This window comes from Coregonus lavaretus (genome assembly GCF_964263955.1).
Source record: "Coregonus lavaretus genome assembly, chromosome: 17".
Classification (NCBI taxonomy): domain Eukaryota; kingdom Metazoa; phylum Chordata; class Actinopteri; order Salmoniformes; family Salmonidae; genus Coregonus; species Coregonus lavaretus.
Genome location: NC_140004.1, coordinates 11,313,196 through 11,335,478, shown reverse-complemented (window position 1 = coordinate 11,335,478; position 22,283 = coordinate 11,313,196). Strand labels below are relative to the sequence as shown.

General features: G+C 46.1%; 1 protein-coding gene across 3 annotated transcripts in view; it reads left to right on the top strand.

Moving 5' to 3' along the window:
* The window catches only part of LOC311144983 (intermembrane lipid transfer protein VPS13A-like), a 72,007-nt gene that overhangs the window by 28,199 nt on the left and 21,525 nt on the right, over positions 1 to 22,283 (top strand). The window contains exons 18-47 of one of the 3 annotated variants that reach the window (XM_084181181.1): positions 163 to 279; positions 641 to 744; positions 1,107 to 1,274; positions 1,512 to 1,819; positions 2,069 to 2,216; positions 2,366 to 2,540; positions 2,664 to 2,788; positions 2,907 to 3,076; positions 3,596 to 3,837; positions 3,986 to 4,308; positions 4,511 to 4,873; positions 5,118 to 5,219; positions 5,344 to 5,496; positions 5,706 to 5,967; positions 6,281 to 6,441; positions 6,682 to 6,785; positions 6,881 to 7,175; positions 7,368 to 7,802; positions 7,963 to 8,067; positions 8,226 to 8,372; positions 8,632 to 8,763; positions 8,918 to 9,051; positions 11,196 to 11,273; positions 12,325 to 12,451; positions 13,159 to 13,388; positions 13,529 to 13,682; positions 13,864 to 14,010; positions 14,205 to 14,286; positions 15,487 to 15,556; positions 17,163 to 17,277. In XM_084181181.1, coding sequence (XP_084037307.1) covers positions 163 to 279; positions 641 to 744; positions 1,107 to 1,274; positions 1,512 to 1,819; positions 2,069 to 2,216; positions 2,366 to 2,540; positions 2,664 to 2,788; positions 2,907 to 3,076; positions 3,596 to 3,837; positions 3,986 to 4,308; positions 4,511 to 4,873; positions 5,118 to 5,219; positions 5,344 to 5,496; positions 5,706 to 5,967; positions 6,281 to 6,441; positions 6,682 to 6,785; positions 6,881 to 7,175; positions 7,368 to 7,802; positions 7,963 to 8,067; positions 8,226 to 8,372; positions 8,632 to 8,763; positions 8,918 to 9,051; positions 11,196 to 11,273; positions 12,325 to 12,451; positions 13,159 to 13,388; positions 13,529 to 13,682; positions 13,864 to 14,010; positions 14,205 to 14,286; positions 15,487 to 15,556; positions 17,163 to 17,277 — 5,276 coding nt within the window. The remainder of the gene's footprint in view (positions 1 to 162; positions 280 to 640; positions 745 to 1,106; positions 1,275 to 1,511; positions 1,820 to 2,068; positions 2,217 to 2,365; positions 2,541 to 2,663; positions 2,789 to 2,906; positions 3,077 to 3,595; positions 3,838 to 3,985; positions 4,309 to 4,510; positions 4,874 to 5,117; positions 5,220 to 5,343; positions 5,497 to 5,705; positions 5,968 to 6,280; positions 6,442 to 6,681; positions 6,786 to 6,880; positions 7,176 to 7,367; positions 7,803 to 7,962; positions 8,068 to 8,225; positions 8,373 to 8,631; positions 8,764 to 8,917; positions 9,052 to 11,195; positions 11,274 to 12,324; positions 12,452 to 13,158; positions 13,389 to 13,528; positions 13,683 to 13,863; positions 14,011 to 14,204; positions 14,287 to 15,486; positions 15,557 to 17,162; positions 17,278 to 22,283) is intronic. The other 2 variants (XM_084181183.1, XM_084181182.1) reach the window with 2 other exon arrangements.

The following is a 22,283-nucleotide window of genomic DNA, read 5'->3' as shown; positions in this document are numbered from 1 at the left end:
AGACACGTATTCTCCTAATACGTAGTACATTTCCATGCCATTGTATGGACCACTTGATGTATTATGATGCACGAACAAAGTCATCTTCACATCAAAGGTTCTTTTAAGTTTTGACGACAGAACAACTCTTTCATAAATGTCTCTCTGCTCCCTTCTCCTTAGCTTCTAAGAAGTCAAAGTTTGAGGACGTGGTGAATTTGCACATCAGAGCCGATCTCAACTGTCTGAAGGTTTTCATCCGAGGCCAGAGCCACAGGATAGCAGAGATCAGCATCGAGGGTAAGGGCCGCCTCACAGAAGACAATTCCCCACCTGCAACACACGTCCACAACAGAAGTCAACAGCTGCATGCATGAGTTATGATGACATTGCATCAAATATCAACATTTGGTGTGTTTGTGTGATGTGTTGACAGGACACTCCCACACCCATGAGCGCGCGCGCACACACACACACACACACACACACGATAATGATCCTAGTGCCACCTTGTGGTACACATAATGAAGCAGATAGGCCACTGATGATCATGTCCAATTGGCTCTGGTACTGAAACACACCCGTCTATTTTCTAGAATTGTTCTACCCCTCCTCCTTCTGATATTCTACCTGTTCTCTCTACCTCTGTTCTACGTTCCAGGCCTGGTGTCGGAGGTGCTGATGAGGAAAAAGGCGGTGGAGGTTCTGGCCAACCTGAAGAACATAGTCATCCTGGACTGTGATAAGGAGGCTTTGTACAAGCAGGTAGCCTCCAATACAGGGCGCTTACACACACCAAGACAGGGTCATGTTCATTAGGCAATAAATGGTGAAAAACAACACTAACAAACAGGGAGGGACTACCTGGACTTTTTCATGTTCGGTTTGAAATTGTTTAAAATCATTTTCCATTGCGTGCCCTCATGAATATCCAGCTGTCATTGACTAGCCATACCTGGGAAATACAAATCCAATATATCCTTAGATTTATTGTCTTTTTATTATTACTTTTTTTGTTATTTTCCCAGTCGAGGGACAACATTCCCGAGAAGTTACGATTGTTGTTCCTTTTCGCTTTCTGCTGGTGTGCTTCTAATGTGTATTTCTGTATGGATTCTGCGTTCTAGTGTGTGTCCATAGCCGATAAGGAGGTGTTTGCTTTCCGCATGGTGAACCACACGGAAGCCACGGAGGGCGACGCCTATCTAGACATGCGTAAAGTGGACACCAGCATCACCCTGACGGTGGGCTGCATCCAGGTCATCTTCCTCAACAAGTTTGTCTCCTCCATCCTGGTAAGAGACACGCTGCCATCTTTCTTAACTCCACCTATCTATCTTTCACCTATACTCTCCTGTGTTTCAAAAAATGAAGTTTTCCAGGGTATCGAGAACCAGTGCCTTTACTAATAACGGTACCAAAAATGCCCCAGAACCTACTGATCAGGATTGTCTTAAGTGCTATGACGATCCATGAGCACTTTGTAATATGACCTGACCACTCTCCTCCTCTTCCCCCTCCTCCTCCCCCAGGCCTTCATCAACAACTTCCAGGTGGCCAAGGAGGCCCTGGCTGAGGTGACTGTGCAGGCAGCGGAGAAGGCGGCCACGGGGGTGATGGAGCTGGCTGAGCGCAGCACGCGCATCTCTCTGGACGTGGACTTCAACGCTCCTGTTGTCTTCCTGCCGCAGTCCTCCTCCTCCACCAACGTCATTGTGGCCGACCTTGGTATGGTCACGGTCAACAACCGCTTCGCCATGGTCCCCTCCCAGATGCATGTCAAGATCCCTCCCATCATCGACACCATGACTGTGGGCCTCAGCGAACTCAAGATGTACAGGTGAGAGACAGTACAGCGTCGCTAGTAAGATACACTGGTAGTCAGGCCATTCTGTAGATGTACAAGGATGGGAATTAAACGTCATAGATGCAGTTGTTTAAAATGAAAGGACTACTTCATTTGTGCACAGGGATGGGACAATTGACATGTCTCTGTGTATTTCAGTTACTTTTGCATATTTGGTCCATCCCCGGATGTGCAGCAAATCAGAACCTGTAAAGCTGTGTTTGTTTGTGTTTGATTGTCCAGAACCACCTTTGAGGAGGGGAGGTTTCAGGGGGAGATCCAGCTTCTGAAGCCGGTCAACCTGGACCTGTCCATCCAAAGGAACCTGTCAGCCTCCTGGTACCACAGCATTCCCGACATAGAGATCACTGCTCACCTCAAACCAATGAACGTGAGTGTTTGTTTCGGAGTTTTTGTGTCGGAGTATCTGTGTTAGTTAAAGCCAACTCTCAATTAACAAATGTTAGTCTGTGAAATTAAATGTTAGAATGAAATGTTGGTTGTTGATGCATCAGTGTAACGGTGTGTGTGTCTTACCAGCTGATCCTGAGTCAGGATGATATGACGGTGGTGTTGCGGACTCTGAGTGAGAACCTGTCAGAGACGTCAGACGCTGCTTCCCCCCCTCCTCCTCCACGTGTAGTGGACCGCTCCGACACGGCCTCTACCAAAGGCTCACAGGCGTCAGGAGGTACTGGTACTAACCCCACTAGCGGTGAGGACAGCAGTGTGTGTCAGTCTGGGTTGAATGTGTGTGTGTGTGTGTGTGTGTGTTGTGGTCGTGCGCGTGTTGTTGTGATTGTGATATTATTATAATTGTGTTGAACCCTGTCTGTAGGCAACACGGTGGTAACTGCTGCAGTGGTGGAGACCCAGAAGAGCACTAAGCTGAAGAGCACACTCAAACTTGACTTCAAGTTTGACTCCATGACCCTGGTCCTGTACAGCCCCAATTGGACTGAGGTGACTTCTGCACTACTACAGGCCTTCACAAACACTGTCATTGACCACATAAAACGCCATTCACTTGGATATTCTTACGCCCACAGACAGAGACTTTTTGGTGTGTGTGTGTGTCCAGGTGCAGGTGTTGGACTCGAGGGATGAGCAGCTGAAGCTGGCTGAGTTCACCTTGGGGACCATCTCTACATCTGTCCACATGTTCTCAGACGGATCTATGAAGGCCTCCGTCAAACTCACAGACTGCCTGCTAGACGACAAGAGATGCAGAGTCAAGAAGATCACTGCCAGGTAGAACACACACTCAGTTACCTCGGTACTGAGCCTACTTACACATTCACAAAAACTGGGAGAGATACCAGAGTTGTTTGTGTGTGTACTGTGAACATATGAGCGTGTGCCTCGGTGCTGGCGTTGATGTACGAGGCTCAGTATGTGTTCTTCAGCGTGGCATCATGTTCATCACGTCTTCACCATCTGCCTACTCACATAGGACTGTCACACAGCTAAGATGAATGGCTTTGGTTAGCAGCCCCATTATAGTCAAAGCAACTAAGTTCATCTCTCACTCCCAGTTCATCAAAACCCATGAGTATTGCCATCTGGGTAAGGATAAAGTATATGTCAATTGTTTTGAGAGAATGGAATCTTTAATCTGTAGAGTAGAACAGAAAGTTAGTCTCACTCTTCAATGTAACATCATTTGACAAACAAATTACAAGGTATTTAGTGCACTTATGTTAGGGTTTGTTATTAGTGCCCTTGCTGTAGGGTTCATGTCCACCTGCCCCTCTGGCTCCTGTCTGTCAGGATGATGGCGATGCGTCCGGGTGCTGAGAGGAACGTGATGGTGGAGGTGAACTACAAGCAGGGGCGCGAGGGCACCTCTTTGGACACGGTGGTGCAGGATGTGTACCTCTGTGCCAGCATGGAGTTCCTGCTCACTGTGGCCGACATCTTCCTCAAAGCCAGCCAGCAGGGATTCTCCTCTGCCGCCCCCAAGAACAGCAGTAGCACTAAACCCACTGCTGCCGCAGCCTCCAAGGAGCCTGGTATGACACATTCACAATATTCACCACAAATGTCATGTTCTTACAACGTGAAATTTTGGATTGGAGGAGTTCAGGTAGTTTCTGACGCTTTTCTACCATTTGATACCTAATGAACACGCCCCTGCTTTCCTCTGTGTCTGTAACATAGCTCCAGTGGGGGGGGTGGCCAAGTCAGAGATTAATGTTCTGGTGAAGAACCCCCAGATTGTGTTTGTGGCCGACCTGACACGTGCCGACGCCCCGGCCCTTGTCATGACCACGGAGTGCGAGCTGGTGATGAAGAGCGATCCGGACGGTCAGCTGATGACAGCGGTGGTCAAGGACCTGAAGGTGGTGGCCTGCCCCTTCCTGAAGGAGAAAAGGAACAAAGAGACCACTGTGCTGCAGCCCTGCCAGGTGTTCTTCAAGAGCACACAGTCCTCCACCTCCCCGCAGGCTATGGAGGTCTGCATCAACGCACTCACGCTCAAGGTAGGCCACGGCCAAAAACAAAACTTTTAAGACAGGAAGCAGCGTCTCACTAATAAAATACCTGTTAGGAGCATATCAGTTTGGTCGTAGACCTTATTGTCACTTTTTCCTATGTTTTTTTATTTCTAGCCCAGCTACCAAAACCAGAGTGATGTGCCTGACGTTCAATTCTTCTCTGTGCCCCCCCCCCCCCCCTCCCCAGGTGTCGCCCATCATTATCAACACAGTGATTACCATTCAGTCTGTGCTGAGCCCGGCCGGGGCCGAGACACCCCAGTCTGAGCTGGAGAGCCCCGTGCCCCCAGATCTGTGGGAGCGCCGGTCCTGGCGGGACCTCAAGCTGTGGTTCCTGGAGGAGGAGGGTAAAGATGAGGATGCCCAGTCCCTGGTCCCGTTGATTCCCCAGGGCGAGTCCCTGCAGGTGGCCATCAACTCCATCTGCCTGACCCTGGAGGCTGGGGTGGGCCACCGCACCATCCCCATGCTGCTGGCCAAGTCTTCCTTGCACGGTGACGTCAAGAACTGGAGCACCCTCATCAACCTGCACAGCCAGCTCAACCTGGAGGTCAGACACTGCACATCTCTATACAATATCTGCACAACCACTACACATCCCTTTACACAACCCTCTACACAACATCTACATGACCTTTACAGAACCCTTTACACAACATCTACATGACCTTTACACAACCTTTACACAACATCTACACAGCCTTTACACAACAACTACAAAACCTCAATTCAACCAAAACATGGGTTTAGTCAGACTGCATTTAGTGTACGGTAACATAGTGTTGTGTGTTTAGGTTCACTACTTCAACGAGGTGATGGGGGTGTGGGAGCCTTTGCTGGAGCCCCTAGAAGACGAGACCCGAGACGGCTTCAGACCCTGGACCCTGGGATTAAAGGTGACCCTTATAAAATATCTTATACACACACTGTCCCATGTTCCACAGACATCCCTCATACATATAGTGTAAATACACTAACCACCACACACACGTAACGGCTATGCGTTCCCCTGAACTACAGATGAAGAAGAAGCCAGTGAAGTACACAGGTATATCAGAAGAAGTGGACTACAGCATCCCTGACTACAAGACCGTCATCAGCATCAGCAGCAAGGACCAGCTTAACATCACCCTCTCCAAGTGTGGACTGGGCATGCTCAGTAACCTGGGCACGGTAAGTCAATGACGTCACACACCAGCACTCTTGTACATGCTGTTCTATTGTCTAGCTGAAAAGATGGCTACCTTTTTATTTAAGTGGGTTGTTTTGAATAATGTGAAGGAATAGCTTGCCTTGTTGTATTGAAAAGCGCTCTATAAAAGGCCTTTTTGGGGGGGGAACGTGTGTGTGTGTTTTTGTGTCTGTGTTTGTGTGTGTGACAGGCCTTTGCAGAGGCGGCCAAGCAGGCATCGGATAGTTTCCAGAAGGACGAGGCTCCGTTCGTGGTGAAGAACCGTCTGGGTCTGACGGTGTCGGTGGTGCACAGTGAGCTGTTCTGCCCCCTGGGTCGCGAGGCCACAGAGCGCCGGGTAGAGCTGCAGAATGGAGAGAGCCTCAACATGGACTACCTCCGCACCACCACCCACTCAGACCAGTTCTCTGCCATGACCTCACTGGTCGCCAAGGACTACTACATACAACCCAGTAAGCAACACAGTTCCAACCGTTACACCAGTGCAGACCAGCGTCTGTATTCATTGGACTGCTGATCTAGTTTTGCTTTTCATATCCTAATGAATAAGATGATATGGACAGGATGGATCTGAACCTCGATCAGCACTCCTGCTCGGAGACGCTTCATACATACGACGTCAGATATCAAACCCTAGGTCCAAGACCGTGTTAGGGTTCTGACCTAATACCCAGGCGTTAGTTTGGGGAGCTAACAGAAGTCAGTAGTCGTGGCTCGGGTTACTTTAGTCATTGATCGCTCAGTTTTCTATGTTCTTGTCCTCAGCTCCGGTCGGCCACACTTCAACAGGCGTGATTCCGTTGATCAAAGTGGGGCGTGGCATGTACAGTGTCATGCACAAAGACTCTGGGGTCACCCGTTTCCTGGTCTGTCAGATCTACTCTGTGGAGGGAAGCAAGTACATCAAGATCCGCTCTCCCTTCCAGGCAAGTTAGTCACCCACCCACCTCTACTCCAACTCACACCCAAGAAGGCTGACTGTTCTCAGACTGACTAAAACAGATGTCACCCAAATACTCATTTACTCCCGTCATTCATCTCTATCTCCATTCTCTCTCCACCTTTACTTTCTCTTGTCTGTACTTAACTTGACCCCAGAATGTGTTAAATTATCTGACCAGAGAATGTATTTTCTATCTGAAGAATTTCTCATGTCTCCCCTACAGATCATAAACCACTTCTCCATCCCGTTCAGAGTGATGGAGGGCACCACATGTCTGGGGATCTCACTGCCTACAGAGGAGTTCTGTGTGCCTCTGGACTCTTACAGGTGACATGCACACAAACGGACACGTGCGTGCACACACACACACACACCCACAGATACAGACACTGACTGTGCTGAACCCCCCCCCCCCCCCGTAGGTCAGAGCTAAGACTGCAGCCGGTAACCGAGGGAGACGATCAGTACGACTGCTCCGAGGGTTTCAGCTACGAGTTGGTGAGCCAGCAGCCCGGTGCACGTGTGCAGCAGACCTGTCATTGCCATGGCGACAGCACTGGCGTGCTCATGGTCAACATAGTCCCTCTGAAAGACACGGTGACATCACAACACACGGGAGTGGCCGGGGAGCACTTTGACGAGCCCTACATCCTGCACCTGTGGCCCTCCGTCCTGCTCCGGAACCTTCTGCCTTACCCCATCACCTATCGACTACAGGTACACACACACACACACACACACACACACACACACAGAGATCAGTGGCTATTACACACATTACTCCATCCCTACGCACCAGCATAGAAATGGACCTACAGCTCATCTATTATATTTCCTCAGAACTTCCCCATCACATGACATGCCTATTATTGATCACTGATTTGGTATTGTGTGTTGATTGGCTGACAGGACAGTGAAGATCCCTCCCCCATCACCCTGATGGACGGCCACTCGGCCCAGCTGCACACCGCCATCATGGACCGGTCCAGCCTGGAACTCCGCCTCCTCGACTACCTGGGGCAGGATTGGCAGGCCCACTACGGTCTTCGTGGCGACCTGGACGAGATCACTTTCATTGTGTTCAGCTCCCTACGCGATGAAGAGGAGGCGGTCAGGTTAGGAGAGGGGGGAGAAGGGAAGAGAGCAGAGCTGGACATTGCGGTGCATGTGAAGTACGACGCGGGCCAGACTGAGGTGGCCATCCATTCTCCCTACTGGATGGTGAACAAGACGGGCCGCCTGCTGCAATACAAGGCCGACGACATCCACCGCAAACACGCCATGGACTACGACATGCCCCTGCTCTTCTCCTTCAAGCCACACAACTTTCTGCAGAACAACAAGGTAGTGGGGTGGGGATCAACTTTGGTCCAAGCTCAAACCAAGTAGCGGGGCTGCTATTTTGTTTGGAGGGTTTAAAAAAAGGAGTGGGCTTTTAAGTGATAACTCCTAACCCCTACTGTTTGTCTCCCTGTCATCTGACCTTATTCTCTCCCCGGGTCAGGTGCGGCTGATGATCTCGGACAGCGAGCTGTCGGATGATTTCTCCCTGGACACCGTGGGTAGTTATGGTGAAGTGAAGTGTAAAGGGAGGCTCAAAGATTACGTGGTGAGTGGTGGATCAAACACTCCTGCAGAATAATACTGTCAGTTGATGTTTACCTTTCAGATTGGTCATTGAGTGTCATTTGCTGGACATTGAATAGTCAATAGATAGATGGGTGGATTGATTCAGGTTGATTGTGGCTTTCTATGGTTTGATTGAAGATCGGCGTGAAGATCGACGCCAGCAGTTTCAGCCTGACCCGTATCGTAAGCTTTGTGCCGTACTACCTGTTAGTGAACAGGACCAAACATGTGATCTGGGTGGGAGAGGAGGGCCAGGACGACTGGACCGAGGCCAGACCACAACAGGTACCACAACTAGAGCTACTTACAACCCCCAGTGCAATTCAGTCCATTCAGGAAGTGCAATGAAAAGTGCTGATAGTAAAAATGTGTTAAAATCATGGATTGAATATCGGTTAATTTACTGATTTGACTGAATTTTGAAATGGGAATAATGGAGCCCTACCCTGCATAGAGTAGCACATGCATGTAGTGAAACTGACCCCTCTCTGTCTTTGTCTGTCTGTCTCTCTTCTTCTCCTCTCTCCTTTTCTGTGCTACTCAGGCAGCCATCCCGTTTTGGCCCGAGAGGGACTCCAAGAAGCTCAAAGTCAAAGTAGAAGGCAGTCGGTCAACCCCTCAAACCATGGACTTCACCAAACCGGAAAACTGCCTGCTGCTGCACCTGGACAACACTGTGAGTAGTTTACAGACATACGTGAGTACCGCCTGAGTTTGCAATACTACTGTATAAGCTGATGCTTTGTGGTGATAAATCAATTTCTCACATTGGGTTCAATAAAGTACTAGTACTTCTGTTTTTCATTTGGCTTTACTCTTGTATATTCCAGCTGGGCGGGGTCATTGTGGATGTGAACCTATCAGACCACTCGATTGTCATCCGTTTTTCTGACTACCACGACGGGGCCGCCCCCTTCCTCATCATCAACCACACCCAGGAGCAGACGGTGGAGTTCTACCAGAGGTAAAGGAGAGATGGGAGGAGGGGAAGGATGGGGAGGGAGAAAGGTAATGGGGCAATAAGCAGAAAAGTGTTTTAATTATATAGGTCACATTTTACTATTCTCAAAACAGGCGCAATGCTATAAAATAAAACCTGTATTCGTCGCGTCTTAAATTTGGGATGTCTCAAATCTTTCCTTTTAGAAATGTCCATGAGATGGTGGCAATTCTTTATGGGGATATAAGGAAACAGTACAAAATTAGTGTTACACGCTGTACTATTCCACATTAGTTTTTGAATGAAACCTGCATGTTATACACTGCTCCAAAAAATAAAGGGAACACTTAAACAACACAATGTAACTCCAAGTCAATCACACTTCTGTGAAATCAAACTGTCCACTTAGGAAGCAACACTGATTGACAATACATTTCACATGCTGTTGTGCAAATGGAATAGACAACAGGTGGAAATTATAGGCAATTAGCAAGACACCCCCAATAAAGAAGTGGTTCTGCAGGTGGTGACCACAGACCACTTCTCAGTTCCTATGCTTCCTGGCTGATGTTTTGGTCACTTTTGAAAATCTGGCGGTGCTTTCACTCTAGTGGTAGCATGAGACGGAGTCTACAACCCACACAAGTGGCTCAGGTAGTGCAGCTCATCCAGGATGGCACATCAATGCGAGCTGTGGCAAGAAGGTTTGCTGTGTCTGTCAGCGTAGTGTCCAGAGCATGGAGGCGCTACCAGGAGACAGGCCAGTACATCAGGAGACGTGGAGGAGGCCGTAGGAGGGCAACAACCCAGCAGCAGGACCGCTACGCCTTTGTGCAAGGAGGAGCAGGAGGAGCACTGCCAGAGCCCTGCAAAATGACCTCCAGCAAGCCACAAATGTGCATGTGTCTGCTCAAACGGTCAGAAACAGACTCCATGAGGGTGGTATGAGGGCCCGACGTCCACAGGTGGGGGTTGTGCTTACAGCCCAACACCGTGCAGGACGTTTGGCATTTGCAAATTCGCCACTGGCGCCCTGTGCTCTTCACAGATGAAAGCAGGTTCACACTGAGCACATGTGACAGACGTGACAGAGTCTGGAGACGCCGTGGAGAACGTTCTGCTGCCTGCAACATCCTCCAGCATGACCGGTTTGGCGGTGGGTCAGTCATGGTGTGGGGTGGCATTTCTTTGGGGGGCCGCACAGCCCTCCATGTGCTCGCCAGAGGTAGCCTGACTGCCATTAGGTACCGAGATGAGATCCTCAGACCCCTTGTGAGACCATATGCTGCTGCGGTTGGCCCTGGGTTCCTCCTAATGCAAGACAATGCTAGACCTCATGTGGCTGGAATGTGTCAGCAGTTCCTGCAAGAGGAAGGCATTGATGCTATGGACTGGCCCGTCCGTTCCCCAGACCTGAATCCAATTGAGCACATCTGGGACATCATGTCTCGCTCCATCCACCAATGCCACGTTGCACCACAGACTGTCCAGGAGTTGGCGGATGCTTTATTCCAGGTCTGGGAGGAGATCCCTCAGGAGACCATCCGCCACCTCATCAGGAGCATGCCCAGGCGTTGTAGGGAGGTCATACAGGCACATGGAGGCCACACACACTACTGAGCCTCATTTTGACTTGTTTTAAGGACATTACATCAGAGTTGGATCAGCCTGTAGTGTGGTTTTCCACTTTAATTTTGAGGGTGACTCCAAATCCAGACCTCCATGGGTTGATAAATTTGATTTCCATTGATAATTCTTGTGTGATTTTGTTGTCAGAACATTCAACTATGTAAAGAAAAAAGTATTTAATAAGATTATTTAATTCATTCAGATCTAGGATGTGTTGTTTAAGTGTTCCCTTTATTTTTTTGAGCATTGTATATTAATTTTTTTGCAAACTTCCCAGGATGTGCTGCATGTATTTGTTTTGATACAGGGTATTCGTATTCTTGGCTTTTATGTTGATGTAGGTTTGTCTGTGTTTGCCCACTTTGCATGGATTAATTTCCTTTTGTTTGTGACTTGTTGTGATGGACACTTCTTTTTTTCGATTTGTTTTTCAGTCAGAATTTTTTGTTAGTGACATGTTTTTTCTCTGACAGTTTGTGTTGGTTTGTTTAGATTTTTGTTTGGTTGAATATTTTCCCCCACACCTCTTGGCCGGGCAGATTTCGGAGAGATTCATCAGAATGGGTGGCAGACGAGCTGCTCGACCTCTCCTTCTCAGTAGAGGAGACCCAGCGCAGGTAGCAGGACCTGGCCCCACGAGGGCTCTTGCTCTCACCCACTCTGACCCTGACACAGAAAGGGTGGACATATTGGGGAACTTCAAATGCCTTCCCTAGCATACAATCACAATGACTAATGCAAAAGGCATGGTCCGTAGATCTCTATTTAAACATGCACACCTTCAGTGGTGTTTGGTCTCTGTGTTCCCGTTTCATAGTTCAGTTGTGGTCAGAGTGTGGTCAGAGCTGGACCCCCAGGTAACAAAGGTGTAGGGGAAGAGCTTTTTTTCCATTTTGGTGTTGGAGACGGATCTGCTCCTTACATGCCATTCCACAAGGAAATGGATAATGTGCGTTTTATAAAAGCAGAAAAATATTGCATTACATTAATATCACTGTATACTTCAACAACCACGAGTCATCTGATTGATATTGACCAAACTACAGAAAGTAGCGTGATCAAGGAGGATCTCCGGCTTCAGTGTCATGACCGTTTGCCCTTTGACCTCCCCCTTAATTCCAGGTTGATTTGCTTTATAGTGGGAGTTAGTTTTGGCTGCTGCTGTTTGGATGGGACTCTGCCAATGGGATCTGACCTCTGCTTCCATATGCCTTCCATTTTCCCCATGCCTCCATTTCCATCGCACCCCATTCCCCCCCACCCCAACAGTCCTGCCAATCATTCTTCGTCTTCCTTTTTCCCTGTGTCTTCTGAAATAATGATGATTTTAATAATTCTTTATTTCTCTTTGATCGGGGGGGGGTTGATTTTATTTTGTTGGAGGAAGAACGACAACATGATCTCATGGGATAGTAGCCTCGACATCTCCATTAATGGGTCAGATTTCTTCTCTCCATTGTGTTGATTTGCAAATAGGCTCTTGGGTATCCGCGTTTCTTTCCATGGTGCCTGGGCTGTGTAACGGGGCTACGTTGTCATGACCATGGCTTTCTTTCTGACCGTCATCTATCTTGCTCTTGGTGGGGTTCTCGGGGTCTTGTGTGTGCGCTTTCTAACTCTGTGTGTGTGTGTGTGTGTGTGTGTGTGTGTGTGTGTGTGTGTGAGTAGTAGTCAGAAGGAGAAGGACAAGCTAAATCCCGGGATGGCAATGTACTACACCTGGGCTGAGCCCACTGGGTCACGCTGCCTGGCCTGGCAGTGTGGCAGCTACAGCGGCGAGCTGAAGAGCGAAGAGGTACTGTACCACAGCTTTCTATTTACTCCCACGCACCATTTCCACCACCGCTAGAGCAATGTTACATTCTCAAACATTTTGATTGATACTATGGATAAGTCTTTTTTATACCAGTGTTTCTTATTAGTTTGATGCACACTTGTATCGAGTACTTTAGACCAATATGACACACAGGTGTCAGGCTCAACCATAGTATCTCCTCAGACTAATATGTAGGCTTATATTTAGACGTAGTTTACATCAGACTAATATGAAACACTGGTGTCAGACTTAACCATAGATTAGGATCTTCTGCTTAGTGTTTTAACAGAGCTGCTTAATATGGCTTAGTCCATCATTAAACACACACAAAGCTTTAATAAGATCATTATTAAGGCTCCGATCCTCCAAAGTCCGCCAGTGTATTTTCTTCCCCTTTATACTGGCTTGATGACCTGAGCAGTTAAAATATTAGAAGACTGGGTGCTTTGGCATGTTAGCCACAGTGGTGAGACAAAACACAAACAGTAGGATAACCAGAGATGTATATATTGTTGAAATCAAATAAACTGTGAAATGATAGCAACTGTTGTTGCCTGGACTCATTAGTTACCAAAAATCTAAATTAAAAGCTGATATGGTATATCATTTTGGTGTTGCAAAAGAGCAACTTAAAAGTGAAACGCTCCTTACTTCGCATCTCATGTGCACTTGATCCGTGTGTTTAGGACCTGCGGTTGGACGTGAACGAGGAGGGTAAGCTGTACCTCATCTCGTTCTACGAGGGCCTCCAGCGGGTGGCGCTGTTCACTGAGGACAGACGCATATACAAGCTGCTGTGTGAGAGTGAGAAGGCCGAGCTGGCCGAACAGGAGATCATCCTCTCCCTGCAAGACGTGGGCGTCTCCCTGGTCAACAACAGCAGCCGCCAGGAGGTGTCCTTCATCGGCATTACCAGGTATATACACACATACCAACACAGTATATACAGTCACTCAAAATGGTATGATTGTGCTACAGTTGACTGTACTTTGAGTGGGAACATGCTTTTCAAATTCAGTGCAGCATGTTCAGTGTGCTTTCCTCCTGTGTGTGTAGTTCAGATGTGGTGTGGGAGTCCAAGCCAAAGAAGAAGTCTCGCTGGAAACCCCTGAGTGGGAAAGATGCCGAGCTGCTGGAGACCCACTTCAAAGAGTACACAGAGAGTGGACCAGTGGACAACGCCATCTTAGACCTGGAGAACAACTTCCAGGTCAGACAGCAACTGGATATGCCTCTGTATGGTACCATGTATACCATACCACCCTCTTGATTACCAACCCCTTGAAAGCTGTACAAATTGTAGAGGTAGATGTTGTTCCCAGTTTTGCACAGCTCCAGTACAACCATTGTGTGTGTGTGCGCGTGTGTGCTAAGTCTAACTGTGTTATCAGGTGTCTCTGACGCCAAATGGGCAAGACATGAGGATGATACAGCCATATGACGCCCCAATCAGGAGGAGCTTCCTGCCAGGGGTGAAGGTGGAGTACAGCGTATCGGCCCGCCAGAGTGCCTACCGTGTCCAGATCAACCGCATACAGGTGGGTCCCAGAGAGTTGGAAGGTGTGCATTCTATCCAACTCTATGGTGGGTCCCCACCCGACCACCAACCATACGACATATTTTTACATTGACTGTTTAGTCATTTTGCCAACCATTCAATTAAAATGATTTCATGCTGACCTATTGGAGACATGGTTGGAATGAATTATTTGAGTCCTTTGTTTTTCCACAGATCCAGAATCAGCTACCTGGAGCAATCTTCCCATATGTCTTCTACCCTATAAAACTACCCAAGTCTGTTACCATGGACTCAGGTCAGTCCCAAACTCTGTCCAAGTCTCTCTGTGTTGTGCATTTACACTTGGGGTTTGAAATTATTGACACCCTTGATAAAGATGAGCAAAAATAAAATAATAATAATTCAAATACTTAACTATATTGTATGAGCCCAAACACTACTACAATTGCTCAGTTGACCTTAACAAAGGCCCCAGGACCAGTAGAAGCAAAACAGCCCCATAACATCAAAGATCCACCCCCATATCTTACCGTAGGTATTGGGTTCTTAACTGCTTATGCATCCACTGGTGTGCATGGCTAAAGAGTGCTATTTTCATGTCATCCATCAAATTTAAATGTCTGGAGTTTGCTAAACGGCATTGGCACCTGGATTGAAACCGGAGCTATGGTCAGATTACATGAAAATAGAGCTCTTTGGCCGTTCACACCAGTAGGGAGTTTAGCGTCTATAAGAATGCATAAAAATAAAATAACCCCATAACTACTGTAAAATATGGTGGTGGATCTTTGATGTTATGGGGCTATTTTGCTTCCACTGGTCCTGGGGCACATGTTAAGGTCAACGGCAGTATGAACTTTACCCAGTACCAGGACATTTTAGCCAAAAACCTGGTGTCCTCTGCCAGGAAGCTGAAACTTGGCCGCAAGTGGATCTTCCAGCAAGACGATAACCCCAAACACAAAATCCACAAAGAAATGGTTAATTGACCACAAAGTCAACATTTTGCAACAGCCAGCTCAGTCTCCGGACTTGAATCCCATTGAGAAACTGTGGTTTGAATTAAAGAGGGCAGTCCAGAAGCGCAGATGAAGGATATCAAGGATCTGGAAAGATTCTGTAAAACATTTTAGGCTCAGTGCCATTAACCTCGCAAGGTGAGGTATTGAAAACAGGCTGTCAATCATTTTGACCCATATCTTTTTAGTATTTTTTTTTTTTGTATTACTTGTTAAACAAAATCTATTTCTCTGAGCAATTGTATTAGTATAAAATAATATACTTTTTTTTTGGAGCATACAATACATGCTCAGCATTTGAATTATTTTAGTCATTTTTGCTCATCTTTATCAAGGGTGTCAATAATTTCAGACCCCACTGTATATAGCTACATAGGCAAAAGGGGCAATTTGGGACGCACCCATAGGCATTGTTAGACTGGAGTACTCTGGATTAACATATCGTGACGGGTATTCTGCTCCTCTCTCTCCTGTAGAGCCCAAACCTCTGACCGACATCAGCGTTGTTACCAGGGCAGCCGGGCACTCTGATATCTCACGCATCAAGTGAGTCCATCGCTATAGTTCACGTTCTTTCCATATCTCTCTCTCTCACACACACATACACTACCGGTCAAAGTTTTAGAACACCTACTCATTCAAAGGTGTTTCTTTTATTTTTTACTATTTTCTACATTGTAGAATAATAGTGAAGACATCAAAACTACGAAATAACACATATGGAATCATGTAGTAACCAAAAAAGTGTTAAACAAATCAAAATATATTTTATATTTGAGATTCTTCAAATAGCCACCCTTTGCCTTGATGACCGCTTTGCACACTCTTGGCATTCTCTCAACCAGCTTCACCTGGAATGCTTTTCCAACAGTCTTGAAGGAGTTCCCACATATGCTGAGCACTTGTTGGCTGCTTTTCCTTCACTCTGCGGTCCGACTCATCTCAAACCATCTCAATTTGGTTGAGGTCGGGAGATTGTGGAGTCCAGGTCATCTGATGCAGCACTCCATCACTCTCCTTCTTGGTAAAGTAGCCCTTACACAGCCTGGAGGTGTGTTGGGTCATTGTCCTGTTGAAAAACAAATGATAGTCCCGCTAAGCCCAAACCAGATGGGATGGCGTATCGCTGCAGAATGCTGTGGTAACCATGCTGGTTAAGTGTGCCTTGAATTCTAAATAAATCAGAGTGTCACCAGTGAAGCAGCCCCACACCATAACACCTCCTCCTCAATGCTTTACGGTGGGAGATACAAATGCAGAGATCATCTGTTCACCCACAACGCGTCTCACAAAGACACGGTTGGAACCAAAAATCTCAAATTTGGACTCCAGAACAACGGGCAAATTTCCACTGGTCTAATGTCCATTGCTCGCGTTTCTTGGCCCAAGCAGGTCTCTTTTTAGTAGTGGTTTCTTTGCAGCAATTCGACCATGAAGGCCTGATTCACACAGTCTCCTCTGAACAGTTGATGTTGAGATGTGTCTGTTACTTGAACTCTGAAGCATTTATTTGGGCTGCAATTTCTGAGGCTGGTAAGTCTAATGAACTTATCCTCTGCAGCAGAGGTAACTCTGGGTCTTCCATTCCTGTGGCGGTCCTCATGAGAGCTAGTTTCATCATAGTGCTTGATGGTTTTTGCGACTGCACTTGAAGAAACTTTCAAAGTTCTTGAAATGTTCTGTATTGACTGACCTTCATGTCTTAAAGTAATGATGGACTGTCGTTTCTCTTTGCTTTCTTCTGTATACCCCCCCCCCCCGCCTTGTCACAACACAACTGATTGGCTCAAACGCATTAAGAAGGAAAGACATTCCACAATTTAACTTTTATGAAGGCACACCTGTTAATTGAAATGGATTCCAGGTGACTACCTCATGAAGCTGGTTGAGAGAATGCCAAGAGTGTGCAAAGCTGTCAAGGCAAAGGGTGGCTATTTAAAGAATCTCAAATATAAAATATATTTTGATTTGTTTAACACATTTTTGGTTACTACATGATTCCATATGTGTTATTTCATAGTTTTGATGTCTTCACTATTATTCTACAATGTAGAAAATAGTAAAAATTAAGAAAAACCCTTGAATGAGTAGGTGTTCTAAAACTTTTGGTCGGTAGTGTACAAACATCCCTTTCTTGGCGTGTTGTGGTCAGGTATTTCAAGGTGCTAATCCAGGAGATGGATCTGAAGTTGGACCTGGGCTTCCTCTATGCCATCTTGGATTTGTTCACTCCGGAGAACGCCAGCGTGATGACATCAGAGCAGCAGGTTTTTATTTGTTTTATTTATTCAGGGGAAAAACCCATTGAGATCAGGGTCTCATTCTCAAGGGTTCCCTGATCACAGTAATGCAACAATCAAATACAATGTAAAATAAAACGGCACAACACAAAATGTAAGAAAAACGGTTCCATTCCTCAGCTACTAGGTCCTCAGTTAACACTTTAAATTGCCTCAGCGGCACCAGAACATCCAATTGTAATGAGTTTTGTAAATTGTTCCAGTAGTGAGGTGCATTAAAACTAAAATATTTACCTGATTCGGTGGAGACCCGAGGAACCTCGAGTTAACCAACCCTGTGAACGGGTTTGGTGACTCATGTTTTTATACTTCAACAACAAAGTTAGGTAAATTGGAAGCTTGTGTAGTAGAGCTTTGTAAAAAAAACTGTCACCTGTGATTAGAGCTGTCCCCGACAAAAAAAAATATTGGTCGTCCGAAAGTCGTCTGTTCTTTCGACCAATCGGTTGCTCGAGATTTTTAAACGTATCTTTCCATTTATATACACACCGTATGTGTTTTCATAAAATCAACTATGTGCATTGAGCTTGTCTGATGCTTTAAACTTACTGTTTGATGCCTCGAGGGCGCCAGAGATCCAGATAACCAGAAGAAAAAAAACTTAACCTGACCCAACTACAGTATATTCTCTTCCCGCTGCTGCTTGCTTTCGCAGATTCTGCCATTACTCTCCTGAAGTTGCCGGTAACAGGCTACACGAGGAGTCGGCAACCTTTCTCAAGTGGAATGCCAATTTATATTACAATTTCTACCGATCTGCGTGCCAGTTAGGGTTTTCATATGCACATATTCGTGAAATAGTTTAATTTAATTTATAATTACGTCTTCATATCTCAATCATTGTCATGTGGTTATTCATATCTAAATGAAAATAATACAAACCTAAAAGTAACTTCTATTGCCAACAATGTAAAAATAGCCTACATAAAGCCAACAAATAAAAACATTTCAACCTGCAGGTAGAAAATATCCTGATAAATATCCTATAAATCACAATGGCTACACATGGCCTGTCTGCAACAAATTTGAAACATTGCATTAACTTGGGTCCGGCCCGAAGCTTGTGCTAGCGAACTTGCAACATTGTGTAAAATATTCTGGGTCATCAGAGTTTCCTGCACCAGTGAGCTCGGGACAGACACAGCTGTAGGCTATTTGCGCAAGGGATAAGAAGCCGTGATGACTTGGGCAGGAGTTCACCGGAGCCGAGTACCGGCACCTCAAATGTTCTACTGCTTGAGCTCCTGTTCCTCTTATAGAATATTAGCTCAAAGGTATTGTGGAGCTCCTGCACCTAAATAGAAACAGTACCAGCACCCACATTGAGTACAGGAACCTATTTCAGTCCAAGTCAAGCACTGATAAGAAGCCTATGTTATGACATTTCTACTGGATCAGAGAGTGACATTTTTCCCTTTCACGCAGAGTGGTTAACGAAAGGGAGAGAGCTGGAAAGATTTTTCAAATACATTGAAGAACTATTGTAATTCTCAATGGATTTAATAACCAACTTTGTTTGCTTGCTGTTTGAGGTGAAGACAACATTACTTTGAGAAGCTCCACAGGTCATTAGTGGTGGTGCATTAAAGCCAATCAGATCCCCTAATGGGCATATTTATATGCCTACATTTGCGCGCAGGCCAGGTAGCCTATAGGCCTACTTCTATGCGTGCGCGTCCTTACTCAACATTCACAGGAGCGCCCCAAACAAAAGACAATGACTAAATTGACAGAACTCGTAAATGGAATTAAATAATCCTAAACTTATTTCTCACAAGTGAAGCATAGGTTGTGCACTCTGAAAACAAAGTGTCCAGTCCGACAATGAGAACAGGAAAACTGGAATAATAATATTGAATGCATTAAAAGAAATGACCGTAACCAAAGTAACCAACATTGTAGATTAAAAAATTATAGGAATTAACGGTAAATGTACTACTGGTGATATATGTAATTGGGAATTGATATACACTAACAATCAGATTCAAACAATTCGCTCAATAAAGTTATGAAACAATGAATTGGCGCAAATTGGCGGGAGAACGCATTCTGGAGAGAGAAGTGCATTGTGCATCTGGGCACATGGTCAATCTGACGTCTGCATTGGCCATGCAGCATTTACAGTGAAATGGCCTCAGCAGAAGTCAGGACATTCATACTTCTTGTGCTTCGCGGAGCAGTGCAGAGCTGTTGTCAAGGGAGTGAGTTTGTGTTTATACAGGATGTACCGCCCCCACCTACCGTCAACCAATCATGTCAATGCGGAGCTATACAGAGCCCTCCGCATTGTTTAACATTTTTGGAGGTGCATTGCGATGCGGTACAGAGCTCGATTTGGCCTCTGCATGCCTCTGGAGGCTCCGCAATTGCATCACACCGTCCATATGGAGCCTCCGACCACATTTTCGAATCAAGCATAAATTGCCTTTGTCTAGGCCTCCGCAATGGATTAGTTCACTGAGATGGCTCTGTCGTAGCCGGCCGCGACCGGGAGACCCATGGGGCGGCGCACAATTGGCCCAGCGTCGTCCAGGGTATGGGAGGGAATGGCCGGCAGGGATGTAGCTCAGTTGGTAGAGCATGGCGTTTGCAACGCCAGGGTTGTGGGTTCGATTCCCAAGGGGGGCCAGTATGAAAATTTTTTATAAACAAAATAATGTATGCACTCACTAACTGTAAGTCGCTCTGGATAAGAGCGTCTGCTAAATGACTAAAATGTAAATGTAAAAAATGAGATGGGCGCATATATACAGTGCCTTCGGAAAGTATTCAGACCTCTTGACTTTTTCCACATTTTGTTACGTTACAGCCTTAGTCTAAAATTGATTAAATAAAATAACAAATCCTCAGCAATCTACACACAATACCCCATAATGACAAAAGGAAAACAGGTTTTTAGAAATGTTTGCTAATTTATTAGAAATTAAAAGCAAAAATACCTTATTTGCATAAGTATTCAGACCCTTTGCTATGAGACTCGAAATTGAGCTCAGTTGCATCCTGTTTCCATTGATCATCCTTGAGATGTTTCGACGACTTGATTGGAGTCCAGTTGTGGTAAATTTAAATTGATTGGACATGATTTGGAAAGGCACACACCTGTCTATATAATGTCCCACAGTTGACAGTGCATGTCAGAGCAAAAACCAAGCAATGAGGTCGAAGGAATTGTCCGTAGAGCGTCAAGACAGGATTTTGTCGAGGCACAGATCTGGGGAATGGTACCAAAAAATGTCTGCAGCATTGAAGGTCCCAAAGGACACAGTGGCCTCCATCATTCTTAAATGGAAGAAGTTTTGAACCACGAAGACTCTTCCTAGAGCTGGCCGCCCAGCCAAACTGAGCAATCGGGGGAGAAGGGCCTTGGTCAGGGAGGTGACCAAGAACCCGATGGTCACTCTGCCAGAGCTCCAGAGTTCTTCTGTGGAGATGGGAGAACCTTCCAGAAGGACAACCATCTCTGCAACACTCCACCATTCAGGCCTTTATGGTAGAGTGGCCAGATGGAAGCCACTCTTCAGTAAAAGGCACATGACAGCCCGTTTGGAGTTTGCCAAAAGACTCTCAGACCATGAGAAACAAGATTCTCTGGTTTGATGAAACCAAGATTTAACTCTTTGGCCTGAATGCCAAGCGTCACATCTGGAGGAAACCTGGCACCATCCCTACGGTGAAGCATGGTGGTGGCGGAATCATGCTTTGGGGATGTTTTTCAGCGGCAGCGACTGGGAGACTAGTCAGGATTGAGGCAAAGATGAACAGAGCAAAGTACAGAGAGATCCTTGATGAAAACCTGAACCAGAGCTCTCAGGACCTCAGACTGGGGCGAAGGTTCACCTTCCATCAGGACAACGACCCTAAGCACACAGCCAAGACAACGCAGGAGTGGCTTCGGGAAAAGTCTCTGAATGTCCCTGAGTGGCCCAGCCAGCGCCCAGACTTAAACCTGATCGAACATCTCTGGAGAGACCTGAAAATAGCTGTGCAGCAACGCTCCCCATCCAACCTGACAGAGCTTGAGAGGATCTGTAGAGAAGAATAGGAGAAACTCCCCAAAAAGAGGTGTGCCAAGCTTGTAGCGTCATACGCAAGAAGAATCAAGGCTGTAGACTTATGTAAATGTAATATTTCAGTTTTTTGTTCTTAATAAATTAGCAAACATTTCTGAAAACCTGTTTTTGCTTTGTCATTATGGTGTATTGCGTGTAGATTGATGAGGGGAAAAAAAAACAATTTAATCCATTTTAGAATAAGGCTGTAACCTAACAAAAATTGGAAAAGGTCAAGGGGTTTGAATACTTTTCGAAGGCACTGTGTGTGTGTGTGTGTGTATATATATATATATATATATATACACACACACACTCATTCAAGGTTTGTTCTTCATTTTTACTATTTTCTACATTGTGGTATAATAGTGAAGACATCAAAACTATGAAATGACACATATGGAATCATGTAGTAACCAAAAAAGTGTTAAAGAAATCAAAATATATTCATATTTGAGATTCTTCAAAGTAGTCACCCTTTGCCTTGATGACAGCTTTGCACACTCTTGGGATTCTCTCAACCAGCTTCACCTGGAATGCTTTTCCAACAGTCTTGAAGGAGTTCCCACATGCTGAGCACTTGTTGGCTGCTTTTCCTTCACTCTGCCGTCCGACTCATCCCAAACCATCCCAATTGGGTTGAGGTCGGGGGATTGTGGAAGCCAGGTCATCTGGTGCAGCACTCCATCACTCTCCTTTTTGGTCAAATAGCCCTTACACAGCCTGCAGGTGTGTTGGGTCATTGTCCTGTTGAAAAACAAATGATAGTCCCACTAAGCCCAAACCAGATGGGATGGCGTATCGCTGTAGAATGCTGTGGTAGCCATGCTGGTTAATTGTGCCTTGAATTCTAAATAAATCACAGATAGTGTCACCAGCAAAGCACCATAACACCACCATCTCTATGCTTTACGGTGGGAACTA